The sequence below is a fragment of the Notolepis coatsorum genome, assembly GCF_963971535.1.
Source record: "Notolepis coatsorum genome assembly, chromosome: 13".
In the NCBI taxonomy this organism is placed as follows: domain Eukaryota; kingdom Metazoa; phylum Chordata; class Actinopteri; order Aulopiformes; family Paralepididae; genus Notolepis; species Notolepis coatsorum.
This window is the reverse complement of record NC_140177.1, coordinates 34,159,290-34,182,387: the sequence shown is the minus strand read 5'-3', so window position 1 is coordinate 34,182,387 and position 23,098 is coordinate 34,159,290. Positions and strand designations below refer to the sequence as shown.

General features: G+C 43.6%; 1 protein-coding gene across 1 annotated transcript in view; it reads left to right on the top strand.

Annotated features, from left to right (window-relative positions):
- Positions 1 to 23,098, top strand: part of chd7 (chromodomain helicase DNA binding protein 7) — a gene marked incomplete at its 3' end in the record, with an annotated part of 231,082 nt that overhangs the window by 107,409 nt on the left and 100,575 nt on the right. Inside the window, exon 4 of the mRNA XM_084327629.1 lies at positions 11,567 to 12,069. Coding sequence (XP_084183755.1) covers positions 11,567 to 12,069 — 503 coding nt within the window. The remainder of the gene's footprint in view (positions 1 to 11,566; positions 12,070 to 23,098) is intronic.

Here is a 23,098-nt window from a genome sequence, read left to right as displayed (position 1 = left end):
TCTCCCACCCTCTGATACAGCCAATTGTATCAGTGCAGACGGCCAGCCAAGCTGGTGTCTCTCGCTCTACTTCTAAACATACCTCTCTCTCTACTTCTAACTATACCTCTCTCTCTCCTTCTAACTATAGCTATGTCTCTCTCTCTACTTCTAACTATAGCTATATGTCTCTCTCTCTCTCTACTTCTAACTATAGCTATATGTCTCTCTCTCTCTACTTCTAACTATACCTCTCTCTATTTCTAACTATACCTCTCTACTTCTAACTATACCTCTCTACTTCTAACTATACCTCTACTTCTCACTATAGCTATAAGTCTCTCTACCTCTCTAGTAGGGATGGGTACCGAATTCGGTACTTTTAAAGGTACCTACCGAAACGCGTCGGTACTATCGAGTGAGATCCAACGGTGCCAATTTTCGGTTATTTATTTAGTTTACTGCAAAACCAAACCAAACCACACGTTAAGCGGTTCAGCTTGTGCAAACCAAGCGTTGGCACTTTGTGTGTGTGTGTGAGTGAAAGTGAGAGAGAGAGCGCGAGAGAGAGTAAGTTACTTACTTACTAAGTGTAGTAAGATGACGGGGGCCCGCTAACATACGCTACACCATAGACCATAGATATATATAATAAACATAATTATGCGTTACACTGCCCCATAGCCTTCTAAAACTAGGGATGCACGATATTGATTTTGACACCGATACCGATAACTTTATGCTCCTCAAGCCGATAACCGATACCGATAACCGATATTTATTGTATTGTAATATTTTTTTTTAAATGTGTATATATATATATATATATATATATATATTTTTTTTTATCATTTATTTATTTATTTTTTTGTATTTATAAGCTCCGACGTCATCGGTACTGCTATCGGTACTCGAGAAATTATGGAGTTTTTTTTTTTAGGAATTTAAACGTCGCAAACTAATCTTGTTGGCCGTTGTCTATATCTCTCCTGCCTCTGTGTCTCTGCCTGCGCGGGGAGCGGGCTGTGCTGTGCTCTCTCCTCTCTTCCCCTCCCACACACACACTCACTCACACACACACACACACACACACTCACACTCACACTCACACACACACACACGCACACACGGGTGCTGCGCTGCCGAGTACAGACAGCTCTGCTCTCATAATGGCGGACAGAACGAAACGTTCAAAAGTCTGGGACTATTTTACTGAAGTCGATGCTGACAACGCTCGTTGCCACAAGTGCAACAAGACATTTGCCAGTAATGTATAAGCGCTGGTACTTGTCAATGTGGCTGGCGGGGAGCTAACGTTAGCTCCGAGTAGAGTAATGGCTGACAATCCGGAGGTAAATAAACGAACGAGAGCTTCTGATTGGTGGTAAGAAGAAGAGGTGGGTGCAAGCGGTGGGACGTCATTGGCAGATCGACTGTCTGTCTCCGAATGTAACGTGACTACGTCACAGCCAAGAAAGGGAGCGCTGGATTTGTGAAAAACTCCCTGTTCCTAAACCACACGCTATCAGTTTTACCACAGTACTGGCAAAACGGGAGGAGGCTATAATAAAAACAAGCGCCCTTCATCCAAATCCACCCACACCGGATTTCTTTTAACCAAAATATGTATTATATGTTATCGGAGCTATCAATAACGTTATCGGGTTTATCGGGATGACGTCATAATTGCTGATATCGGCCCGATAATTATCGTGCATCCCTATCTAAAACGATTCATTATATTATCTGCACTGCCCCAGAGACAACCAAACATGTCATGAAGACCCGCCCTACTCTGCCTCTGATTCGCAGACTGTGGGTGGGGGAATGTGATTGGACCAAAGCAGAGTTCAGTTGACAGACACACAGACAGTGGAGCAGTCGACATGCAGAGTGACAGAGACACTGCTCCTGCTTGCAGTTGAGATAGCGGACTCGTTTCGACTCGTTGCATGTTGGCGCTGTCTCGCAGTCGCAGATAATACATATGAAAAGAATAATTTGATGTGTGTGACTGACTGTGTGTATATATATATGTTCTAAATAAATAACTTTTTGTATTGCACCTTTCATACAGGGGATTGCAGTTCAAAGTGCTTTACATCAGTAAGATGTAAATAATAATAAAGCAATATTTATTTATTAACACTTTCAGTGCCAGCTATAACGTTGATTAATGTCCTTGAGTGCCATCATCCACTTCAATGTTAGCGTTAAAACTAGGGATGCTCGATATTGGCTTTTTTTACCTATACCGATATTGTCCAACTCTTAATTTCCGATACCGATATCAACCGATACCGATATATGCAGGGTTTCCCCCCCCCAAAAAACTGAATAATTTCAGGTAATTAACATTACATATGTCTTGTTGTGGAATTAACATAACATTATGCATACTTTTGACAATAAATAAAATCTGAATTTGTTCTTACTTGCTTGCCTGGGTAAATAAAGGTTATAGAAATGTAAAAAAATAAATATATATATATTTTTTTTGAAAACCGATACAGATATTTTCCGATATCACATTTTAATGCCAATATCGGCCGATAATATCGGTAGGCCGATAATATCGGACATCCCTAGTTAAAACGCATAATCTATGTTTTAAATTATGGCTATGTGTCTAATCTGCCCGTCGCTTATCAATGACTTGTTTGCAGTCAACATTGTCGAAACTGATTGTTTTTTTAATCGGTTCATATCCTTTTTATAGCATTTCGAAAAGCTATTGTTTTCTCGGAAATTTCCGGAAAATTGAAAGATTCCCTCATAAACGGCATTTATTGGAATATTCTCGAATACACTAGACACGTTGTCATTTGTCTGCCTATTTATGAATCGTTTTCAAATAAACGCTAGATTATCGATAGTATAATGTGTACTTATGCACGCTATAGAAGCGAGCTGAGAAATCGATTACCTCATTTCCTCAACATCACACACACACACATATACACATACGAGACACGCTGTTATCTCAGTGAATACAGCGCTGATTATCCTAAAACTGGTAACATAGACTCCTTACCTTAGATCAGATGTTCTCCAAAAAGATTATTCCAATTCCTGATCGCCATTCCAAATATCAATCGTGTTTATTGATTGATTATTGGCTGCTCTAAATATATATTCCAGGCTGCTTTCCAACTCGCGATCACTTCCCTCATCATCAGATCCCTCGCAAGCATAGTGGAGCGAGGAGGCTCCCCCTCCACAGATCCACCAGTATAATCGAATGGCCTGCAGTTACACAGGGATAGACGATAGGGGGCGGTATTTTCCCATTGGAGTTCCTAGAGGGTCTGCTGTACCAACTAGGGATGGGTACCGAATTCGGTACTTTTGAGGTACCGAACCGAAACACGTCGGTACTACAGAGTATCGAATCAAGTGAGAAACCGAAAAAATAAATAACCTTTTTTTTTTTAATTTTTTTTTTTTTTTTTTTTTTACTTTTTTCTATTCATGTCAACGTTCACACGCACAATATATGCTTACCTAGGATTTGACTTGATTCAACAACAAAGCAGTCGGAGCAATGACGAGCCGAAAACTGTCGAAATTGTAGTTATTTGAAGTTTGGATTTTTTTTTAACAACTGAGGTAGGTAAATTAAATTTCTTGAGACTAAAGTACCGAAAAAAGGTACCGTTGGGTACCGGTATCGATTCACAGGTACCGGTACCGGTATCGGTTCAAATGTGAAAGGTACCCATCCCTAGTACCAACGGGAGACTCTGTTGATGAAATATGAATTCAGATCGTTAATAAAAAAAAATCAAACGACAATTCGTGTCGTCGGCACTCAACGGGGCCATGAAAAGATGACATAACATGTCGCTGGCACTCAAAGTGTTAAGTTTGGATTTTATTTTACAACTGAGGTAGGTCGATTACATTTTTAGAGACTAAAGTACCGAAAAAAGGTACCGTTGGGTACCGGTATCGATTCACAGGTACCGGTATCTGTTCAAATGTGAACGGTACCCATCCCTACTCTAGTCTCTCTCTACTTCTCACTAGCTATACATCTCTCTACTTCTTTATCTCTCTACTTCTCTACCCCTCTCTCATTTTTCTCTCTGTCCTAAATGGTAATACTGGACACAGCCTAGCTAGGCCAGGTGGCCTGTTACTGTTCCGCAACTGTAAGTTACTTCCGGGGTAGGCCTGATTGGCCCCGACAGGCACGTGACAGGCGCGGCCACGCCCCGCGGCAGCCTCAGGACGCGCAACTTTCTCTGCCGCGCGGCACGCTCCGCGGCAGCATTATGTAGATTATGTAGCAGTAATACGCCCTTTTTCACTATCCAGAAATAGCTCAATTGGCAGCGCTGCATTGGTGTGGATCCTACCGTCCGTTGCTGGCAAGTTCGATTCCCTTCAGTTTTTTTTTTTTTTTTTAAACGTGCATTCGTTCGCCGTTAAGTTTAGGCATGTTAACTTTAAGCATTGTTTCGGAGTTGGTTAAGGTTAGGCATTGTTTCGGAGTTGGTTATGGTTAGAAAGGTTAAGTTTAGGCCCTGTTAAGGAGCTGGTTAAGGTTAGAGTTTGTCTTAGAGAATGGCAATATTCTTTCGGAGTTGATTATGCCTTATGGTTAAAGGGGAACTCCAACATTTTGGGAAATTAGCTTATTTAACATCTTCCCTGGAGTTAGACAAGAAGATACATACCTTTTTTGTCTCTGTGTGTGCATTTTAGCTTTGGGAATAGACGCTCCGTTAGCATAGCTTAGCTTCATCACTGGAAGTGAGGCAGGACAGTAGCCTTACAGTGTATTGCAAGGTCTGACATTGACCAAACTTGATATGCATGACCTTGGTGGGCTCTAGGTCAACTCCTGAAAAGGGGGTCAATGTCAGACTTTGCAATCAAAAGTTAGGGGGCTAATAACCCTTGCCATAATTTCAGTGCGCCCCCTAACTTTTGATTGCAAGGTCTGACATTGACCCCCTTTTCAGGAGTTAACCTAGAGCCCACCAAGGTCATGCATATCAAATTTGGTCAATGTCAGACCTTGCAATACACTGTAAGGCACTGTAAGGCTACTGTCCTGCCTCACTTCCAGTGATGAAGCTAAGCTATGCTAACGGAGCGTCTATTCCCAAAGCTAAAATGCACGCACAGAGACAAAAAGGGTATGTATCTTCTTGTCTAACTCCAGGGAAGATGTTAAATAAGCTAATTTCCCAAAATGTTGGAGTTCCCCTTTAAGGTTAGGCATGGTTAAGGTTAAGGTTAGGCATAGTTTCGGAGTTGCTTAAGGTTAAAGGGTTAAGTTTAGGCGCTGTTAAGGAGCTGGTTAAGGTTAGAGTTTGTCTTAGAGAATGGCAATATTCTTTCGGAGTTGGTTATGCCTTATGGTTAAGGTTAGGCATAGTTTCGGAGTTGCTTAAGGTTAAAGGGTTAAGTTTAGGCGCTGTTAAGGAGCTGATTAAGGTTAGAGTTTGTCTTAGAGAATGGCAATAGACAGCCTATTTCCGCGTTGCAGCGCGAGGCAATAGACAGCCTATTTCCGCGCGACAGCTCTCAGCAGCCTCGTTGCGCGTCCTGAGTCTGCCGCGGGGCGTGGCCGCGCCTGTCACGTGCCTGTCGGGGCCAATCAGGCCTACCCAGGAAGTAACTTACAGTTGCGGAACAGTAACAGGCGGCCAGGTGTGTGTGTGTGTGTGTGTGTATAGTATGTATGTTGATGCACACACTGCTGCCTTGGCACTTTGCTTTAAACTTGCTGATGCGCAAACACACACACGCACATAAACCTACATATATGCATACATGCTCACACACACACGCGCGCATGCATGCATGCATACACACACACCCTCCCTCCTGTGTCTTTGAAGTGTGGAGATAATTTATTCGTGTCATGATGCTGCTATCCCATCTGCCACTGGGAGACTGGGCAGCTGGAGAGAGTGAGAGAGGGAGAGAGAGGGAGGGGGGGAGAAAAGGGGGTAGAGGGAGAGAGGGAAGGCGAGGGCAAGAGCAGAGGCAGCTGGCAGAGAGAGAGAGAAAGGACAAAGGGAGAGAGGGCTGGATGGAGGGAGAGAGGAGAGGCATCTGGAGGGAGGAAAGAGGTGGATAGAGGTAGAGAAAGAGGGATGGAAGAAAGCACTGGGTAGAGGGACGAGGTGGAGAGGGTGGATGATCGAGAGAGAGGGGATGTGGGAGGGAGAGACAGGAAGAGGGTTGAGGAGGAGGGAGAGAGCGGCGGAGAGAGAGCATCAGTGTCAGCAGGAGAGAATCCCAACAGCTGGTAACAAGTTTCCTGTTAGAGACCTCTGGGGAGAGAGGGAGCTGGGTGGAGAGATGGAGAGGGCTGGGTGGAGAGGGTGGGCTGGGTGGAGAGATGGAGATGGAGAGCGAGAGAGGGTGGTGAAATGTAGAGAGAGCTGGGTGGTGAGATGGAGAGAGAGGGGCTGGATGGAGAGGGCTGGGTGGTGAGATGGATGGAGAGGGGGCTGATGGAGAGAGCTGAATGGAGAGATGGAGAGAGAGAGAGGGTTTGGTGGCAAGAGGGAGCAAGAGGGCTGGGTAGAGAGGGCTGGGGGGAGAGATGGAGAGGGCTGGGGGGAGAGATGGAGAGGGCTGGGGGGAGAGATGGAGAGGGCTGGGGGGAGAGATAGAGAGAGAGGGCTGGGTAGAGAGAGGGCTGGGTAGAGAGATGGAGAGAGAGGGCTGGGTAGAGAGATGGAGAGGGCTGGGGGTAGAGATGGCTGGGTGGAGAGATGGAGAGAGAGAGAGAGCTGGTGGTGAGATGGAGAGAGAGGGAGGGCTTGGTTGAGCGATGGAGAGAGAGAGGGCTAGTTGGTGAGATGGAGAGGGAGGGCTTGGTGGAGCGATGGAGAGAGAGGGCTGGGTGGTGAGAGGGCTGGATGGAGAGAGAGAGCAGGGTGGAGAGATGGATGTTTGAGGGAGGGAGAAATTGATCTCAATCTCTACACAGTAAATGGTCTTTATGAGTTTATAAATATAATTTAACTGATTGCCAGCTTGGTTACAGTGCAACAGTACGGCCCTATTCCATCAGAAAGTCATAAAGATCCTGCTACTAGGGCTGCACGATTTTTGCTAAAATGTGAATCACGATTTTTCTCTCTAAGATCATGATTATCTCACATGATTCTTATTTTTCGTCATCATTTAAAAAAATTAAGTAAAAAGTAAAAAAAATATTATATTCTTTTTTACAGTAAAAAATATAAATAATTAAATCGTCGTTTAGAAATGAGATTGCAGGGCGGTTAGGTGGCGTAGCGGAGATTGCGTTCGTCACCAACCCCGGAGCTGTGAGCTGGATTCGAACAGGCGAATCCAGCTCACAGCTCCGGGTTTGTCACCAGCTTGGCTGGCCGTTCACACTAATACAATTGGCAGTATTAGAGGTGGGAGAAGCTGGCGGGGTGGGTCCGGGTCGTTGTAAACAGCGACTCCTACAGTTCGGTCGGGGCGCCTGCTAAGCGCGGATGGGACCTGAGTGGGATAGTGTGATCCTTCCACACGCTACGCCCTCTCGGAGAATATCCGCGCTGCCAGGTGAAAAGAAGCGGTTGATTGGCTGGACGTGTGTCGGAGGAAGCACGTGATAGCCTCCACTCTCCCAGATGATCTGACTGTGGGGGGTAAGTGCGCAGCGACCAGGAAGGGGATTGGGAATTTGCATAACGACTAACATTGGGATGGGAGAAAATCGGAGGAAAAATGGAGGAAAAAAAAAAAAAAAAAAAAAAGAGATTGCATAGGTCTATGAATCGAGATCACGATTTTGTTCCGATTAATTGTGCAGCCCTACCTGCTACTACTAGATATCACAACATAATGACCCTGCTACTACTAGATATCACAACATAATGACCCTGCTACTACTAGATATCACAACATAATGACCCTACTACTACTAGATATCACAACATAATGACCCTGCTACTACTAGATAATGATATCACATTCATAACATAATGACTTTGCTACTACTAGGTATCACAACACAATGACCCTCTTACTATTAGATATCATAATATAATAATCCTCTACTATTAGATATCACAACATAATGACCCTGATACTACTAGATATCACAACATAATAGGGCTGGGCGATATGGAAAAAAATCATATCGCGATAACGATATGATAATTTTATTTTATTTCTCGATATCGATAATTATCGAATTGTTATAAGTAAATAAAAAAAAAAATTTTTTTTTTTTTTTTTTTTTTTTTTTTCAACAACAGATGTATGTTTATTTTGCAGCAATTCTTTGTCATTGCCGCCATCTTTAGTGTTACATCCCCTCACACTCCAGTTCTCAGGCTGCAGCTGGTTTAAAAGCTAAAGTAAACCGGCTTCTCTGCTGGCTGTGGCTCCAGAGGAGTTGAACAGTTCTGGCTCTGCTAGTTTATTTTCGATCTTTTGGTGCTTTTTTGGTGGACAAACCACCGCACATGTGCACTGTGACTCGTGACTGGAGTCTAGTTCTGCTAGCACACATAGCCTACTGTGTACAGACGGTTTCTAAATGTATTTTAAATTAGAAAGCAAACAAAATAAATGGACAAGAGAAAAAGAAATCTGAATTTGGTCAGTATTGTCATTTGGACAAGCAAAGCCATTACTTTAAGTTGCAGGCAAGAAAGACAAGTCTGTCCACTGTCTCTGGTTTTAAAACTGCCCTGTTGTAGGTAAAAAAAAAAAAAAAAAAAAACGATTTTTTTTTTAATTTCGATATTCTATATCGATTATTAAAATATATCGCGATATTTATCGTTATCGTTATATCGCCCAGCCCTACAACATAATGATCCTCTTACTACTAGATATTAGGGATGGGCATTTAAAAAAAAATCCAGATTGATTGATCACATGATGTACTTGAGTAGTGATCGATTACTCGCTGTCTTCTCTCCTACAGCAAGTTGTTGACACTCACACACGCTGCTCGCAGTGCCCTCATTGCCCCTCCCCCTCACAGACCCGTCTTGTCAACATCCTCTCATTTTCTCCGAAGATGGCAAGCGTGCAGCTCCTCTTACAACTTCACTGAAGCATTAAACAAAATGGCCCAGTAAACTATTCACTTTAGTTTAATACACGAGGTGTTGTCTAACGTTATCTAGCTGGCTAGTTACTGATGGCTCATAACATCATTGGTGTTCGTTTTTGCAGCTGTTGGCTAGCTAGCTACCATTCTTCCGTTGGCTAACGTTAGCTACCTAGCAACTGTAGCTAGCTAATACGGGCTGTGCTGGCTGGCTACCTTTTTAATTCACAATGGAGTGGAGCTAACTAACTGTACAAATCGATGTGATTGGCTGAGACTGTATTTTGTACGGTTGGCTGGCTGGCTGGCTGGCAGTTGTGGATTCGGGTAGCCAGCTGGCTGGCTGGCAGTTCATAGTGCAGTAGCTGGCCTGGCTAGCTGGCTGTTGTTGGCTGAAAGATCGAGTTTTCTCATATTACTCACGTCCACCCCTACTAGATATCACAACATAATTATCCTCTTACTACCGGTACTAGATATCACAACATAATGATCCTCTTACTACTAGATATCACAACATAATTCAAGAGGTTTATTTGTCACATACATACCAGGGCATACAGTGAAATGCGGGTGGCCATGCCTGCTTTGATTGTGCAATAATACTAAATAATAAAATAGACATGATAAACTGGTAATAAAATAGACATAAATTAGGCATGATAAAATACACATGCTAAAGTCCTGAGATAGTGCAATACAATGTTGGCTACGGATTAAGGCACTGGGTCCTATGTATACTACTATACAATATACAGTTTTTACTCTATATCCTTATGCTATACTTGCTATTTCTAAGCTATTTCTAAACTATACTATACAAGAACCACATCAGTTATTTCCTTAAAGTGACCTTTATTTTCCTCGTTCTTGTGTCCTTTCCATTTTGTTTAAAGTGACCGTTTGTGTGTGAGCGAATGCAGCATGTGTGTTGTGTGTGCTCATGTGTACTTGTGTGTGGAGAGTTCAGTGTTCAATGTTCTGATGGCCTGGGGGAAGAAGCTGAGCCTTAGTCTCTCTGTTCTTGCTGCGTGTGTGCGTAGGCGCTTGCCTGACTGCACCAGCTTGAACAGGCTATTGTTGGGGTGGTGATCCTTCATTATTCTGCAGGCTCTGGATTTGCACCTCCTGTTATATAAGTCCTGCAGGGGTGGTAGTGCAATACCCGTAGTACGCTCTGCTGAGTGCACCACTCTCTGTAGGGCCTTCCTGTCCTGGGCTGTGCTGTTTCCAAACCAGGCAGTGATGTTTCCAGTCAGAATGCTCTCTACATCCCAGGAATAGGAGTAGAGTATCTTCCCCGATACTCTGAACTTCCTTAATTCTCTCAGGTGATCGAGGCGCTGTTTCGCCTTTTTTCCCCCACAGAGTCGGTGTGTTGTCCATGTCAGGTCCTCTGTGATGTGGACTCCCAGGTACTTAAAACTGCTTACCCTGTCCACGATAGCCCCATTCATCCACAGTGGCGTGTGTCCCCTGCTGTATTCTCCTAAAATCCACGATCAGCTCCTTGGTTTTACCAATGTTCAGGAGTAGGCTGTTATCCCGTCACCAGCGTGCCAGTACATCAACCTCCTCCCGGTAGGCCTTCTCGTCGTTGATGATGATCCTCTTACTACTAGATATCATATCATAGATGTCTCTGGGTCTCTCGAGCTAACTAACTTTAGCTGTGAGCTAACTAACGTTAGCCACGAGCTAACGTTAACTAACTTTAGCCGTGAGCTAACCGTGGAAACAAACGCTCACAGCGAAGTGACTCCACGACACCAGTTCCATTTGGGGAAGGGGGTATATTGACGAAGCTTGACAACAGAGGTTGTGTCTGTCTGTCTGTTCAATAACGAGCCAGGAGACTAGAGCTGTGTGTCAACTGTGTCTGTTTACATCCTGGTCCCTGCTGGGACGTACCAACTCGACACACCACTGTGGGGGGGTTTATAGAACATTCCCCATTCCCTTGTAACATCTCCTTTTTTTTGTTGATAACAACAGTTACAACATTCCTTCGTGCATAAACGTCCTTATTTAAAACCCTAATAATCTTTTCTGTGACTTTTCCTTTTTGATAAAGTCTAGTGCTGGTTGAGCATATGCATACATTGTTGATGGCCTTTGTCTATAATGTGGCCACAAAAATAGAAAGGTTTAATTGTTTAGTTTGTTTGCACTAAGTTAATACTTTGACAAATGTAGCCTATATTTTTCAGTCAGTTCGGTCTTTGTGTGCCAAACATTATTTAAGGCAAACCGCTGTAAATAATTTTTTATTTTTATTATTTTTTAAATAAATGAGAAGCATGTTTACATTTTTTGGAGTGTTAAATTTTTTTTAAATAAAAAACAACGTATATCGAACCGAACCGAAGAATGTGACTACAAAACTGTGATACGAACCGAACCGTTGATTTTGTGAACCGTTCCACCCCTAGTCATTAGTGTGTCTCTGTTGGTATTTTGAAGCCCAGAACAGAAAACCCCAAACTAACAGCTCATCTCTCATTCTCTCTCTTCTCTCTCTCTCTGCCTCTGCAGCATTCCCCGTCGGACCTATCGGGCGACCCCACAACCATAGTCACTGATAGGCCTATGGTTGCCTCGGGTGCCAACGGCCAGCCGATTGGCATGGAGCCGCCTAGCGACCGGGAGACCAAGCCAAAAAAGAAGAAGAAGAAGAAATCGAAGGTGGTAGTGGAGGAGGAGGAGGAGGGACGAAGGAAGACTGGAGGAGGAGGGAAAAGAGGAGTAGACGATGACAGGAAGCCAGAGGTCCTGGGAACGGGAAGTGATGTAGGCGATCAGGTGACTGGCAGAGCAACAGACGGATCTTTGCCACCAGCAGAGAAGAAGAAGAGGAAGAAGAAACCAAAGGAGAAGATGGAGGGCAAGGAGCCGAAGGAGCCCAAGACCCCTAAGACCCCTAAGACCCCCAAGACCCCTAAGACCCCCAAGACCCCCAAAGAATCTAAGGAACCCAAGGAACCTAAAGAGAAGAAGGCTAAGACCACGCCCAAGAACAAGACCCCCAAGAAAACCAGGTAGGAGCGTGACCTCAACCCTAACCCCAAGAAAACCATTAAGACCATGACCTCAACCCTAACCCTAAGAAAACCATTAAGACCATGACCTCAACCCTAACCCTAAGAAAACCATTAAGACCATGACCTCAACCCTAACCCCAAGAAAACCATTAAGACCATGACCTCAACCCTAACCGCACGAAAACCAGTAGGATTCTGAGAACTAGCCTGGTACCACCCAGAGGAAGAGCTTTTACCAAGAAATTATTGACTCTCGCTCAGAAAAATCTAGTCTATAGAATCCTCACGAGTAGAGCTTACACACACACACACACACACACACACACACACTGCTCCCATCACTCATGTGACCAACCAGGGGGAACCAGAGAGGTCATGACCTTTGAGCTGTGAACACCCACTCCAGGGAGACGTGTGTGTGATCACGGTGCTTGGTGATGCGTCTCAGAGTTAGCAGCAGCTCTGTATAGTTTGAAGTCGTCTGTGTTGTATCGCTTGGTCAATGTTATCGGTCGATGTTGTCTTCATCGGCGATACATCGGTATTGGTGTGTAATGTTACTGATATCATCCAGTATTGTCCTCGGTCGATTAGTCGTTTGTACAGGCTCTAGCGGGCTCAGTTTCTAAGCTAGCATGAAGAGATCTTGAGAGATCCACAGATACCAGCTATGTCATGCTAGCTCACCTGCAAAGGGGATAGATTTACATTTAAAGGTGCAGACACAGAAACAGCCCGTTGAGATCAGAGTGTTGTTTAGAATGCATGATCTGAGGAGAGGTACGGGCAGTGTTTAGGGGACAAATGCCTTATCAACTTGTTTAAAAGGATTACAACATGGGACCTTTATATCAACAAATGTATCAAACTAAATAAATTGATTGATTGGAAAATAAAGATCAAGTAAATCAAGGTGACACATTTTAAAGAATATACATAATCTAATTGTTTACCACTTTTGTTTGACTGTGAAATATCCTCCAGTACATGTTTGTCATAACTCTGATAACTAAATCTGGGGAATTCTTATATGTATATTTGATCTCATACTGGCTGATTCTGATCTTGGATCTGATCTCATACTGGCTGATTCTGACATCCGATCTGATCTACTGGCTGATTCTGACCTCAGTTCTCATCTCATACGGGCTGTTACTGATTTGAGATCTGATCTCTTGGACTACCAGTCAGCGAGTGGTGTGTTTGGCTGTATTGCAGTCCTACAGGGACCACCACACGACCCACACAGACTGCAGCTAAAACACTGAACCCGTCCTCTGAGACTCTCGACACACAGACTGGAGCTAAAACACTGAACCCGTCCTCTGAGACTCTCGACACACACAGACTGGAGCTAAAACACTGAACCCGTCCTCTGAGACTCTCGACACACACAGACTGGAGCTAAAACACTGAACCCGTCCTCTGAGACTCTCGACACACAGACTGGAGCTAAAACACTGAACCCGTCCTCTGAGACTCTCGACACACAGACTGGAGCTAAAACACTGAACCCGTCCTCTGAGACTCTCGACACACAGACTGGAGCTAAAACACTGAACCCGTCCTCTCAGACTCTCGACACACACAGACTGCAGCTAAAACACTGAACCCGTCCTCTGAGACTCTCGACACACAGACTGGAGCTAAAACACTGAACCCGTCCTCTGAGACTCTCGACACACACAGGCTGGAGCTAAAACACTGAACCAGTCCTCTGAGACTCTCGACACACACAGACTGGAGCTAAAACACTGAACCCGTCCTCTGAGACTCTCGACACACACAGACTGGAGCTAAACCACTGAACCCGTCCTCTGAGACTCTCGACACACAGACTGGAGCTAAACCACTGAACCAGTCCTCTGAGACTCTCGACACACACAGACTGGAGCTAAACCACTGAACCAGTCCTCTGAGACTCTCGACACACAGACTGGAGCTAAACCACTGAACCCGTCCTCTGAGACTCTCGACACACACAGACTGGAGCTAAACCACTGAACCAGTCCTCTGAGACTCTCGACACACACAGGCTGGAGCTAAAACACTGAACCCGTCCTCTGAGACTCTCGACACACAGACTGGAGCTAAACCACTGAACCCGTCCTCTGAGACTCTCGACACACAGGCTGGAGCTAAAACACTGAACCAGTCCTCTGAGACTCTCGACACACAGACTGCAGCTAAACCACTGAACCCGTCCTCTCAGAGACTTATTGGAGTGACGGGACACACATGGCTGTTTCTAAAGGACAGTTGTCTGTTGTGAAGGGATGGTTGACACCAGATGACAGGTTGAAAATAGCAGGAATGATGGAGAATGTAGTCTGCATGGAGCTGGGTGTGCGAGTGTGTGTGGGGGTAACTTCAGAATGTAAAAATACCACTTCTATCCTCCTCATCCCTCTCTCTCACTCCTTTTCTCCCTGTGCTTATCTTTCTAGGCAGCATTCTGCATGATAAAATCTCTCTCTCTCACTTCCGCTCCTGTCTGTCTGTCATCAGGGCAGGAGCATGAGGGAGAGAGAGAAGTGAGACACACAGAGAGAGATACAGGCAGAGAGAGTCAGGGAAAGACACGGAAGAGAGATGGAGATGCAGAGAGAGACATGGAGAGAGAGATGGAGTTTTGTTTTGTTTTGTTTGGCTTTGGCAATGTAAACGTATGTTTCCCATGTCAATAAAGCCCATTTCAATTTAATTGAATTGAGAGATGGAGAGACACACAGGGAGAGAGAGACATGGAGAGACAGAGACATGGAGAGAGATATGGAGAGACGCACAGGGAGAGACAGACATGGAGAGACACAGAGAGAGATGGAGAGACACGGAGAGATGGAGAGACAGATGCGGAGAGAGAGATGGAGAGACGCACAAGAGTGTTGGTTTCATTGTAGAGGAGGAAACTTGATCTGACTAAGGAATGTGACAGAGGCCCCCACCCTTCTCTCTCTCTCTCTCTCTCTCTCTCTCTCCATCTCTCTAATTCTCTACCCTCTCTCTACTCTGTCTCTCTACTCTCCCTCTTGCTCACTGGATCTCTTTCTCCCCCCCTCCTCTCTTCTTCTCTCCCCCTCCTTCCTCCTCTCGGCTCCTTTCATCCCCAGGAAGGGGGCGGAGCCAGACCAGCAGGCAGAGGTCAGCGCTGGGGGAGGTGTGTGTGTGTGTGTGTGTTGCTTGAGAGAAGGTGGGGGAAGGGAGGAGGGGGAAATGTGTGTGTGTCTCAGCGAGGCGGGGGCAGGGTGTGTGTGTCGGGGGAGGGGAGGGCAGGGTGTGTGTCAGGGGAGGGGAGGGCAGGGTGTGCTGGTGCTGGTGCTTGTGTGTGTGTGTGTGTGTGTGTGTTGTGTGTGTGCCGGGGGAGGGGCCGGTAGTAATCTTTGTGGCAGAAAATGGCGTCTGATTCTAATGAGGGCCACTAGTGACCACTCTCACCACAAGAGAGGGAGTGTGTGCGTGTAGAGGAAATGCATTTGGGTGGGGAGGGGGGAGGGGTCCTCCTCCTCCTCTGTGTGTGTTTCCTCTGTCTGTTTGTGTGTGTGTGCGTGTGCGTTTCCTCTGTCTGTTTTCGAGTGTGTGTGTTGGTAAACTATGCGCTATCTCCTCCATCTTGTGTGTATGTGTGTGTCCTAGCTTAGTTTAGCATAATAATGGCTGCTGGCCATTCAGACACATTACAAAATGGAGGACAGCTCCAGCCACTAACTATCTATCTTTTATTATTCTGTTCCTCTCGTTTCCTCCTCCTCCAGTTTTATTACCTTCTCTTCCTGTACACCCTCCTTTCATCCCCTCCATTCTTCTCTCTCTCTCTCTCTCTCTCTCTCTGGAAGAGGTGAATGAGGTGTTGGGACAGAAGCGTGTTTGGAGAGAGAGAGCAGAGAGGAAGACTTGTTGCATTCTAGGTTGTGTATTTCTGAGGAGAGAGAGGAGAGAGAGACTTGTTGCATTCTAGGTTGTGTATTTCTGAGGGGAGAGGAAGACTTGTTGCATTCTATGTTGTGTATTTCTGAGGAGAGAGAGGAGAGAGAGACTTGTTGCATTCTAGGTTGTGTATTTCTGAGGGGAGAGGAAGACTTGTTGCATTCTAGGTTGTGTATTTCTGAGGGGAGGAGAGAGGGGGAGACTTGTTGCATTCTAGGTTGTGTATTTCTGAGGAGAGAAGAGAGGGGAGAGGGAGACTTGTTGCATTCTAGGTTGTGTATTTCTGAGGAGAGGAGGGAGACTTGTTGCATTCTAGGTTGTGTATTTCTGAGGAGAGGAGGGAGACTTGTTGCATTCTAGGTTGTGTATTTCTGAGGAAAGGAGGGAGACTTGTTGCATTCTAGGTTGTGTATTTCTGAGGAGAGGAGGGAGACTTGTTGCATTCTAGGTTGTGTATTTCTGAGGAGAGGAGGGAGACTTGTTGCATTCTAGGTTGTGTATTTCTGAGGAGAGGAGGGAGACTTGTTGCATTCTAGGTTGTGTATTTCTGAGGAGAGGAGGGAGACTTGTTGCATTCTAGGTTGTGTATTTCTGAGGAGAGGAGGGAGACTTGTTGCATTCTAGGTTGTGTATTTCTGAGGGGAGGAGAGAGAGGAAGACTTGGTGCATTCTAGGTTGTGTATTTCTGAGGGGAGGAGAGAGAGGGAGACTTGGTGCATTCTAGGTTGTGTATTTCTGAGGAGAGGAGGGAGGGGGCTGCATGTGCTGACTGGCTCTTTGATTCATGCCACTAACATGTCAGCCATCTAGATAAGATGTTCCTTTATTAAGCCCCCTGGAGGAGGGGCATGCAGGTGTCATAGCAACACAGAGGAGGGGCATGCAGGTGTCATAGCAACACAGAGGAGGGGCATGCAGGTGTCATAGCAACACAGAGGAGGGACATGCAGGTGTCATAGCAGCACAGAGGAGGGGCATGCAGGTGTCATAGCAGCACAGAGGAGGGGCATGCAGGTGTCATAGCAGCACAGAGGAGGGGCATGCAGGTGTCATAGCAGCACAGAGGAGGGGCATGCAGGGTAACAGCAGCACAGGTGAGGACGGTACAGGCAGGGTAACAGCAGCACAGGTGAGGGACGGTACAGGCAGGGTAACAGCAGCACAGGTGAGGACGGTACAGGCAGGGTAACAGCAGCACAGGTGAGGTACAGGCAGGGTAGAGCCATAGGAAATCCGTTTTATTATTTTCCAAATTCCATTAAATTTTTTCCCAAATTCAATTTTTTCCGTTAATATTTCAGAATTCTGTATTTAGCTTTTTATGCTCATTTTACCATCAGAAATAGTGTCTAATAAGTGGAAATGAATAAATGTCCACAATTTAATAAGATATAACAGTCCATTTAATGTTTTTAAGTGCTGCAACTCAGAAATACAGTTCAATTTTATACAATATTTTTCAAATAATATTGTGACTAAATAAAAATGTGCACAAAATAAAAATACACATTTCAAGTGTAAACAATAGATACAGCTACTACTGATATTATCACAATGACGATGTTAGTAGCCTAGCTATATCTATTATATTGTGATGAAATATAGTAGTAATGCATAATTTAGGCACCTTTAGTTTATTTCGTTTTATAAAGGACAGTGTGTACTGACAATCATTTGCATTAAACAAATGGATGGGTGCACTAGATTTAGCTAGAAGCTATCATTTCCATCTATAGTCATATGTACTGTAACGTTACATATAGGGATGCCCTGATCACGTTTTTTGCCACCGATACCGATCACAGATCGTCTTGAGCCATATCGGCCGATACCGATAACGATACCGATCGTTTTTGGTTTTATAAAAAAAAAAATATATATATATATTAGAGGTGGGCATAGATTAATTTTTTTAATCTAGATTAATCTATCTGCAATCCTGGATTTAATCTAGATTAAAATGGCTCAAAAAAAAAAAAAAAAAAAAACTGCCGAAGGCATTCAAAATATGTGTGTTCTACCCAAATAATGACCAGAAGTAAGTCCTTACTTTTTCTTTCCTCCTTATGTTTCTCAGGCCAGGTGGCCCATTACACCATGAGCCCATCTCCCGTTTCCAAAATGCATTACAGACTGTTTGAAAAAGCTGTTTTGCTATGATAATTGGTAATGAAATATCAAAATAATGTTCAATAAGATGTACTTGTGTTTAATAAGTTGTTTTATTCAGAAGTTAACACAAATAAATAATATTACCAGTACAGTACAGTATCTAGCACTCTCAGGAGCAAAACAGAAAGAATCATTTCAAACTTGAACTATGTGACATGGCTTGAATCAACTGCTCCAGTGGAGTTGCTCAGTGGCCAATGGTGTCAACTGTGGTTGTACTGGGCAGCTCCCAGGTGTGAATGGAACTGTGTGAATGTGAAGCAGGGCGTTCCTGAAAAAGAGCATCTGTGCTCAGCGAACCTACCCTGGGTAAATAAAGGTAATTTTTTTTTTTTTTTTTTTTTTTTTTTAAGATTAATGCGTTAATTATATTATCGCGCGATACTAGTATAGCGTTAACGGCCCAGCTCTAATTTTATAAAATATATATATTATATAATTATACTTGTAGTTGTATTATCTGCGAGACATCGCCACCACGCAACGAGTCAAAATGCTCGCTATCTCCACTGTCTGTGTGTATACTCTGCTTTGGTCAAATCACATTCAGCATGCCCTCAGCAGGGTATATCTGCGGCTCTGCAGATATACCTTACTCCCTCAGCTAGCCCCTTTTCGTGACTGCGATGCAAGCCGGGGCTCGAATACACATCGAATCAATGTTATAAGACATTGATATCAGGAGCTATCTGTAGCTACTGCTAGCCGGCTAGATAACGTTAAGACAACGCCTCAGTGAATTATTTAGTTTACTGGGACATTTCGTTTTGAACTGTGAGCTAACGTGAGCTCACGGAGGTATCATGCACTACTAGACTATTGCTGGAGCATTTGTTGATATCAGAAGCTATCAGTAGCTAGCCGGCTAGATACCGTTAGACAATGCCTCATGTATTAAACTAAAAGTGAATAGTTGACTGGGTAATTTTGTTTAAACAGTAACGATAGCTAGGTAGCTAACGTTAGCTCACAGAGGTTGCATGCACTAGAGCAGACTATTGCCGGAGCTTGTTTACACGGGTAAGGGAGGGGCAGGAGGAGGAGGAGGAGCGGCAGTTTTCAGCTCCTGTGTGTCTGAGACAGAAGTCAGCGAGTGAGATCTCCGCTAAGAATTGGATCATGTTTTTCGATCGGTTTTCACGATCGGCGAAAATAAAGCATTATCGGAATTCACCGATCTCATATTTATACTGAATTTCGGCCGATACCGATCGCTGGCCGATCGATCGGGGCATCCCTAGTTACATAGCTATTTAAGTTTATTTAGTTTATAAAGGACAGTGTGTAATGACCAGTGATGGGAATAACGGCGCTATAAGTAACGGCGTTAGTTTTTTCAGTAACGAGTAATCTAACGAATTACTCTTCCAATCTCAATAACGCTGTTACCGTTACTGCAAATAAATACGGCGCATTACTATGAATTAACCTGTTTCTTTCATCAGACAGATATCTGCGCTGAGAGGCAATATATTCTTCCTTGTTTAGTGGGCAGTGCCACAACACAAGCGATTCAGTCAGCGGAGACCGCGGGTCTGTGTAATGTACGGTTTGACTTTGAGCCCAAATAATCTAAAACGAATCCAACGGAACAACATAATAAGCGAGCCGTCAGCGTGAGACCGCGGTTCACTCTTGTGTTGCAGCGCAGGGCAGTAGTGGCTCTACTGCTGACAGGCTCAACCATAGATATGGGCTCAACATAGTGCTGCACTTCCTGGTTTAATAGCACAGTCTGGTGCGCAGAGATATATATCTGTATGTCATGCATGTCTTAAATGTCATGATTAGATTGGTTTAGAATGATTCGATTCTTATATCTGTATGTCATGAATTGAGATTCGATTAGATTCTTATATCTGTATGTTGTGTATGTCATGAATTGAAAATGGGTGACCCTGACGAAACAAGACGAAAGTCTTTCTCTGATCTGCATCCCCTTAACAATTGTGTGTATTGAGCCGTAGTGCTGTACCCATTCTGCAATCTGTTAATTAAAATGTTCAATCAATCAGTATATATTTGTTATTTATTTTTGGTATAGTGCTTAACAAGCATAATTTAATGTTGCCCAGTTGTGGCCTGTTAAGGGGCAATACATATCAAAAGTTCCAAAAGATCTATTGTATTTGTATGATCCACTATATAAACATAGTAATTATAATATCTACATACATGGCATTTGATTGGAGGCTAGTCTCACTTTGTCCCACAGCAACATTAAAATAGTTTAGATTTGTGTGTTTATGTAAAAAAAAATATATTGAAAGTAACGCAATAGTTACTTTCTGAAGTAACTAGTTACTTTTATAATTTGTAACTGAGTAAGTAATTTAGTTACTTTTTGGAAGAATTAACTAGTAACTGTAACTAGTTACTTTTTAAAAGTAACTTGCCCAACACTGGTAATGACAATCGTTTGCATTAAACAAATAGATGGGTGTACTAGATTTAGCTAGAAGCTATCATTTCCATCTATAGTCCTATAACGTTACATAGCTATTTAAGTTTATTTAGTTTATAAAAGGACAGTGTGTAATGACAATCGTTTGCATTAAACAAATGGATGGGTGCACTAGATTTAGCTAGAAGCTATCATGTCCTAACGTTACATAGCCATTTAATCACAATAGTGTCGCACGTGTTTTTGTGGGTCCAGTCCATGGAACGTTGACAGAATTTGCAAAACACCTTATCGCCGGAGGCATAAAAGTCATTAGGATACTGCTCTGCTCTGAATTTAGGGCTTATTGCGAAATTTCTTAGCTTCTTGACGGCGTTAACACCGAAGCAGCGAGACGCTTGGACACTGCTGTGTTGTGTGTAACACGCAGCGGTCCCCGCCTCCCCGGTCATGTTTGCTTTGCAACAAACGTTCCACCCAAAAACGGAATTTCAGTCCAGATTAGGCCAAATTCTGCCAAATTCTGCAATAGTCCACGTTTTGCAGTTGATTCCATTTTTATTGGTCAATTCCGTGATTCCGTCCGCGATTCCGTGAATGTGGGTTTTATATGGCTCTAAGGCTTGTGTGATATGTTTTTTTTTTTTTTTTTCAACAAATGTTTTTTATTTTCCCTTTTTTAACATAAAACTAGACACACAATACATTAACAGTAGAAATCCACAATAAATCACAGGACTATGACCGACATAATAATAACAATAATGACTGTCCAGTACTTAAATCAAAATAAATTTAGATTAAAAGATATACACATAATAAATACAACACATATGCTCTTGCTTGCTCTTCCTCACTCTTTCCTTCTCCTTCCCTTCCCTTGTGTGATATGTTAATCGCTGGATCTTAATTCCTATTTGATCTGCAGCCTAGTTTGACAGTTTGAACTGAACTTGGTAACGGCTTAGCTTCTCTTTCTGTGCCACCATCCCTCACTGGTTCAAGTCAATGTAACTCAACCACAGTAGAATGGTCTCACTGTCTGTCTCTCTCCTCTGTCTCTCTCTGTCTGCCTCTGTCTCTCTCCTCTCTGTCTCTCGCCTCTCTGTCTCTCTCTCGCTCTCTTGCTCTCTTGCTCTCTCTCTCTGGCTGGCTGGCTGGCTGTAGCGCATTGCTTGTCCCTGTGAGGGTTCATATATTAAGCCTGCTAGATGTCGGACGTCTGCAGCACACGGTTGAGTCACTCTGGTCGTGTCTTAGACAATTTTTCACACAGCGTTGGAGGCAGACGTGCCGAGCAAACACTGAGGTCTCCAAGTGTAGTTTGACCTTGAGGCCTTAGAGATTCACTGAACAATAACAATTAGTGGTTGGTCTAGGGTCTGTATATAACGTTACAGTGACCAAATGCGTCCACATTCTTATAGGATTCTATCACATTTTCATAACAATAGCGAATATAACTTACCCTGCGCCGTTTTCATTGAGGTTTCTTACAAATTAACAATGTTTTATTTGTCCTTTTATATGCGGATAACATTCTAATCTTAAATTGTACCATTTATGTTCCCCTTTAGACGACAAACAATGCTAATGATGCACTTTTGTTAAGATAATTAGGTGACTATTCTCGGTCACTATATGCAGGTCGCATTAATAGTTTAACGCTCCTGTGTTGAGATCACGTTTTCCTAATCCGGTGCTCACCTGTGAACAACTAGGTGATAAAGGTCTTGGGATTTGTAGTCATTTTGTAGTCATAACATTTTCACCTTTTAAACCAATGCTGCCATCTACTGACAACAGAAAGTGTTGTGTATAACGTCAAGTTGATTAGAGAGGCTACCCCCGCACGCTTGTAAAGACCGTCGCCCAAAACACATTCTAGAGATTCCCACTTTTTACTGGTACATACGTTCATATCTAATAGTCTTTAGATGACTAAATGTAGATGAATACTCATGAAATTTGATATATATATATTCTAAAATAAGTATAATTTCACTTCACCTACCTGTCGACATGAAATTCCCAAACGCTGACAGTAAAAAAAAGCCTGGATGTCGCGCAAAATGGGGCGTGACCGAATTTGGTTTTGGGCGTTCCCAGAGAGAGAGTGACCGAGATTGGTCTACGTTGGTGACTGGTCTAGGGTCTGTATATAGACTAGTTAGTGGCTCGTCTAGGTTCTTTATATAGACTAGTTAGTGGCTGGTCTATCGATCAAAGCTTATTTATATAGCATCTTTTGTGCAAAGCTGCAATACAATGTGCTTAAAATATAGTGAAAATATTATTAAAGTACATTTAAAAAAATGCTGATATAAGGTAATAATGTATGAAATAAGAGACATGGTAGAACAGAGAGACCGGTGTAGCACAGTAGAAGAGGGTAGATTCAAATAAAAGATGGATTAACCTCTTGTCCACCTGGGCACAATTTGCATAACACGCCTGTCAATTGCATACCCAAAGTAAATTGGTCACTATTCTTGAACCACTTATAGCACATGCATGAGTCTGGTG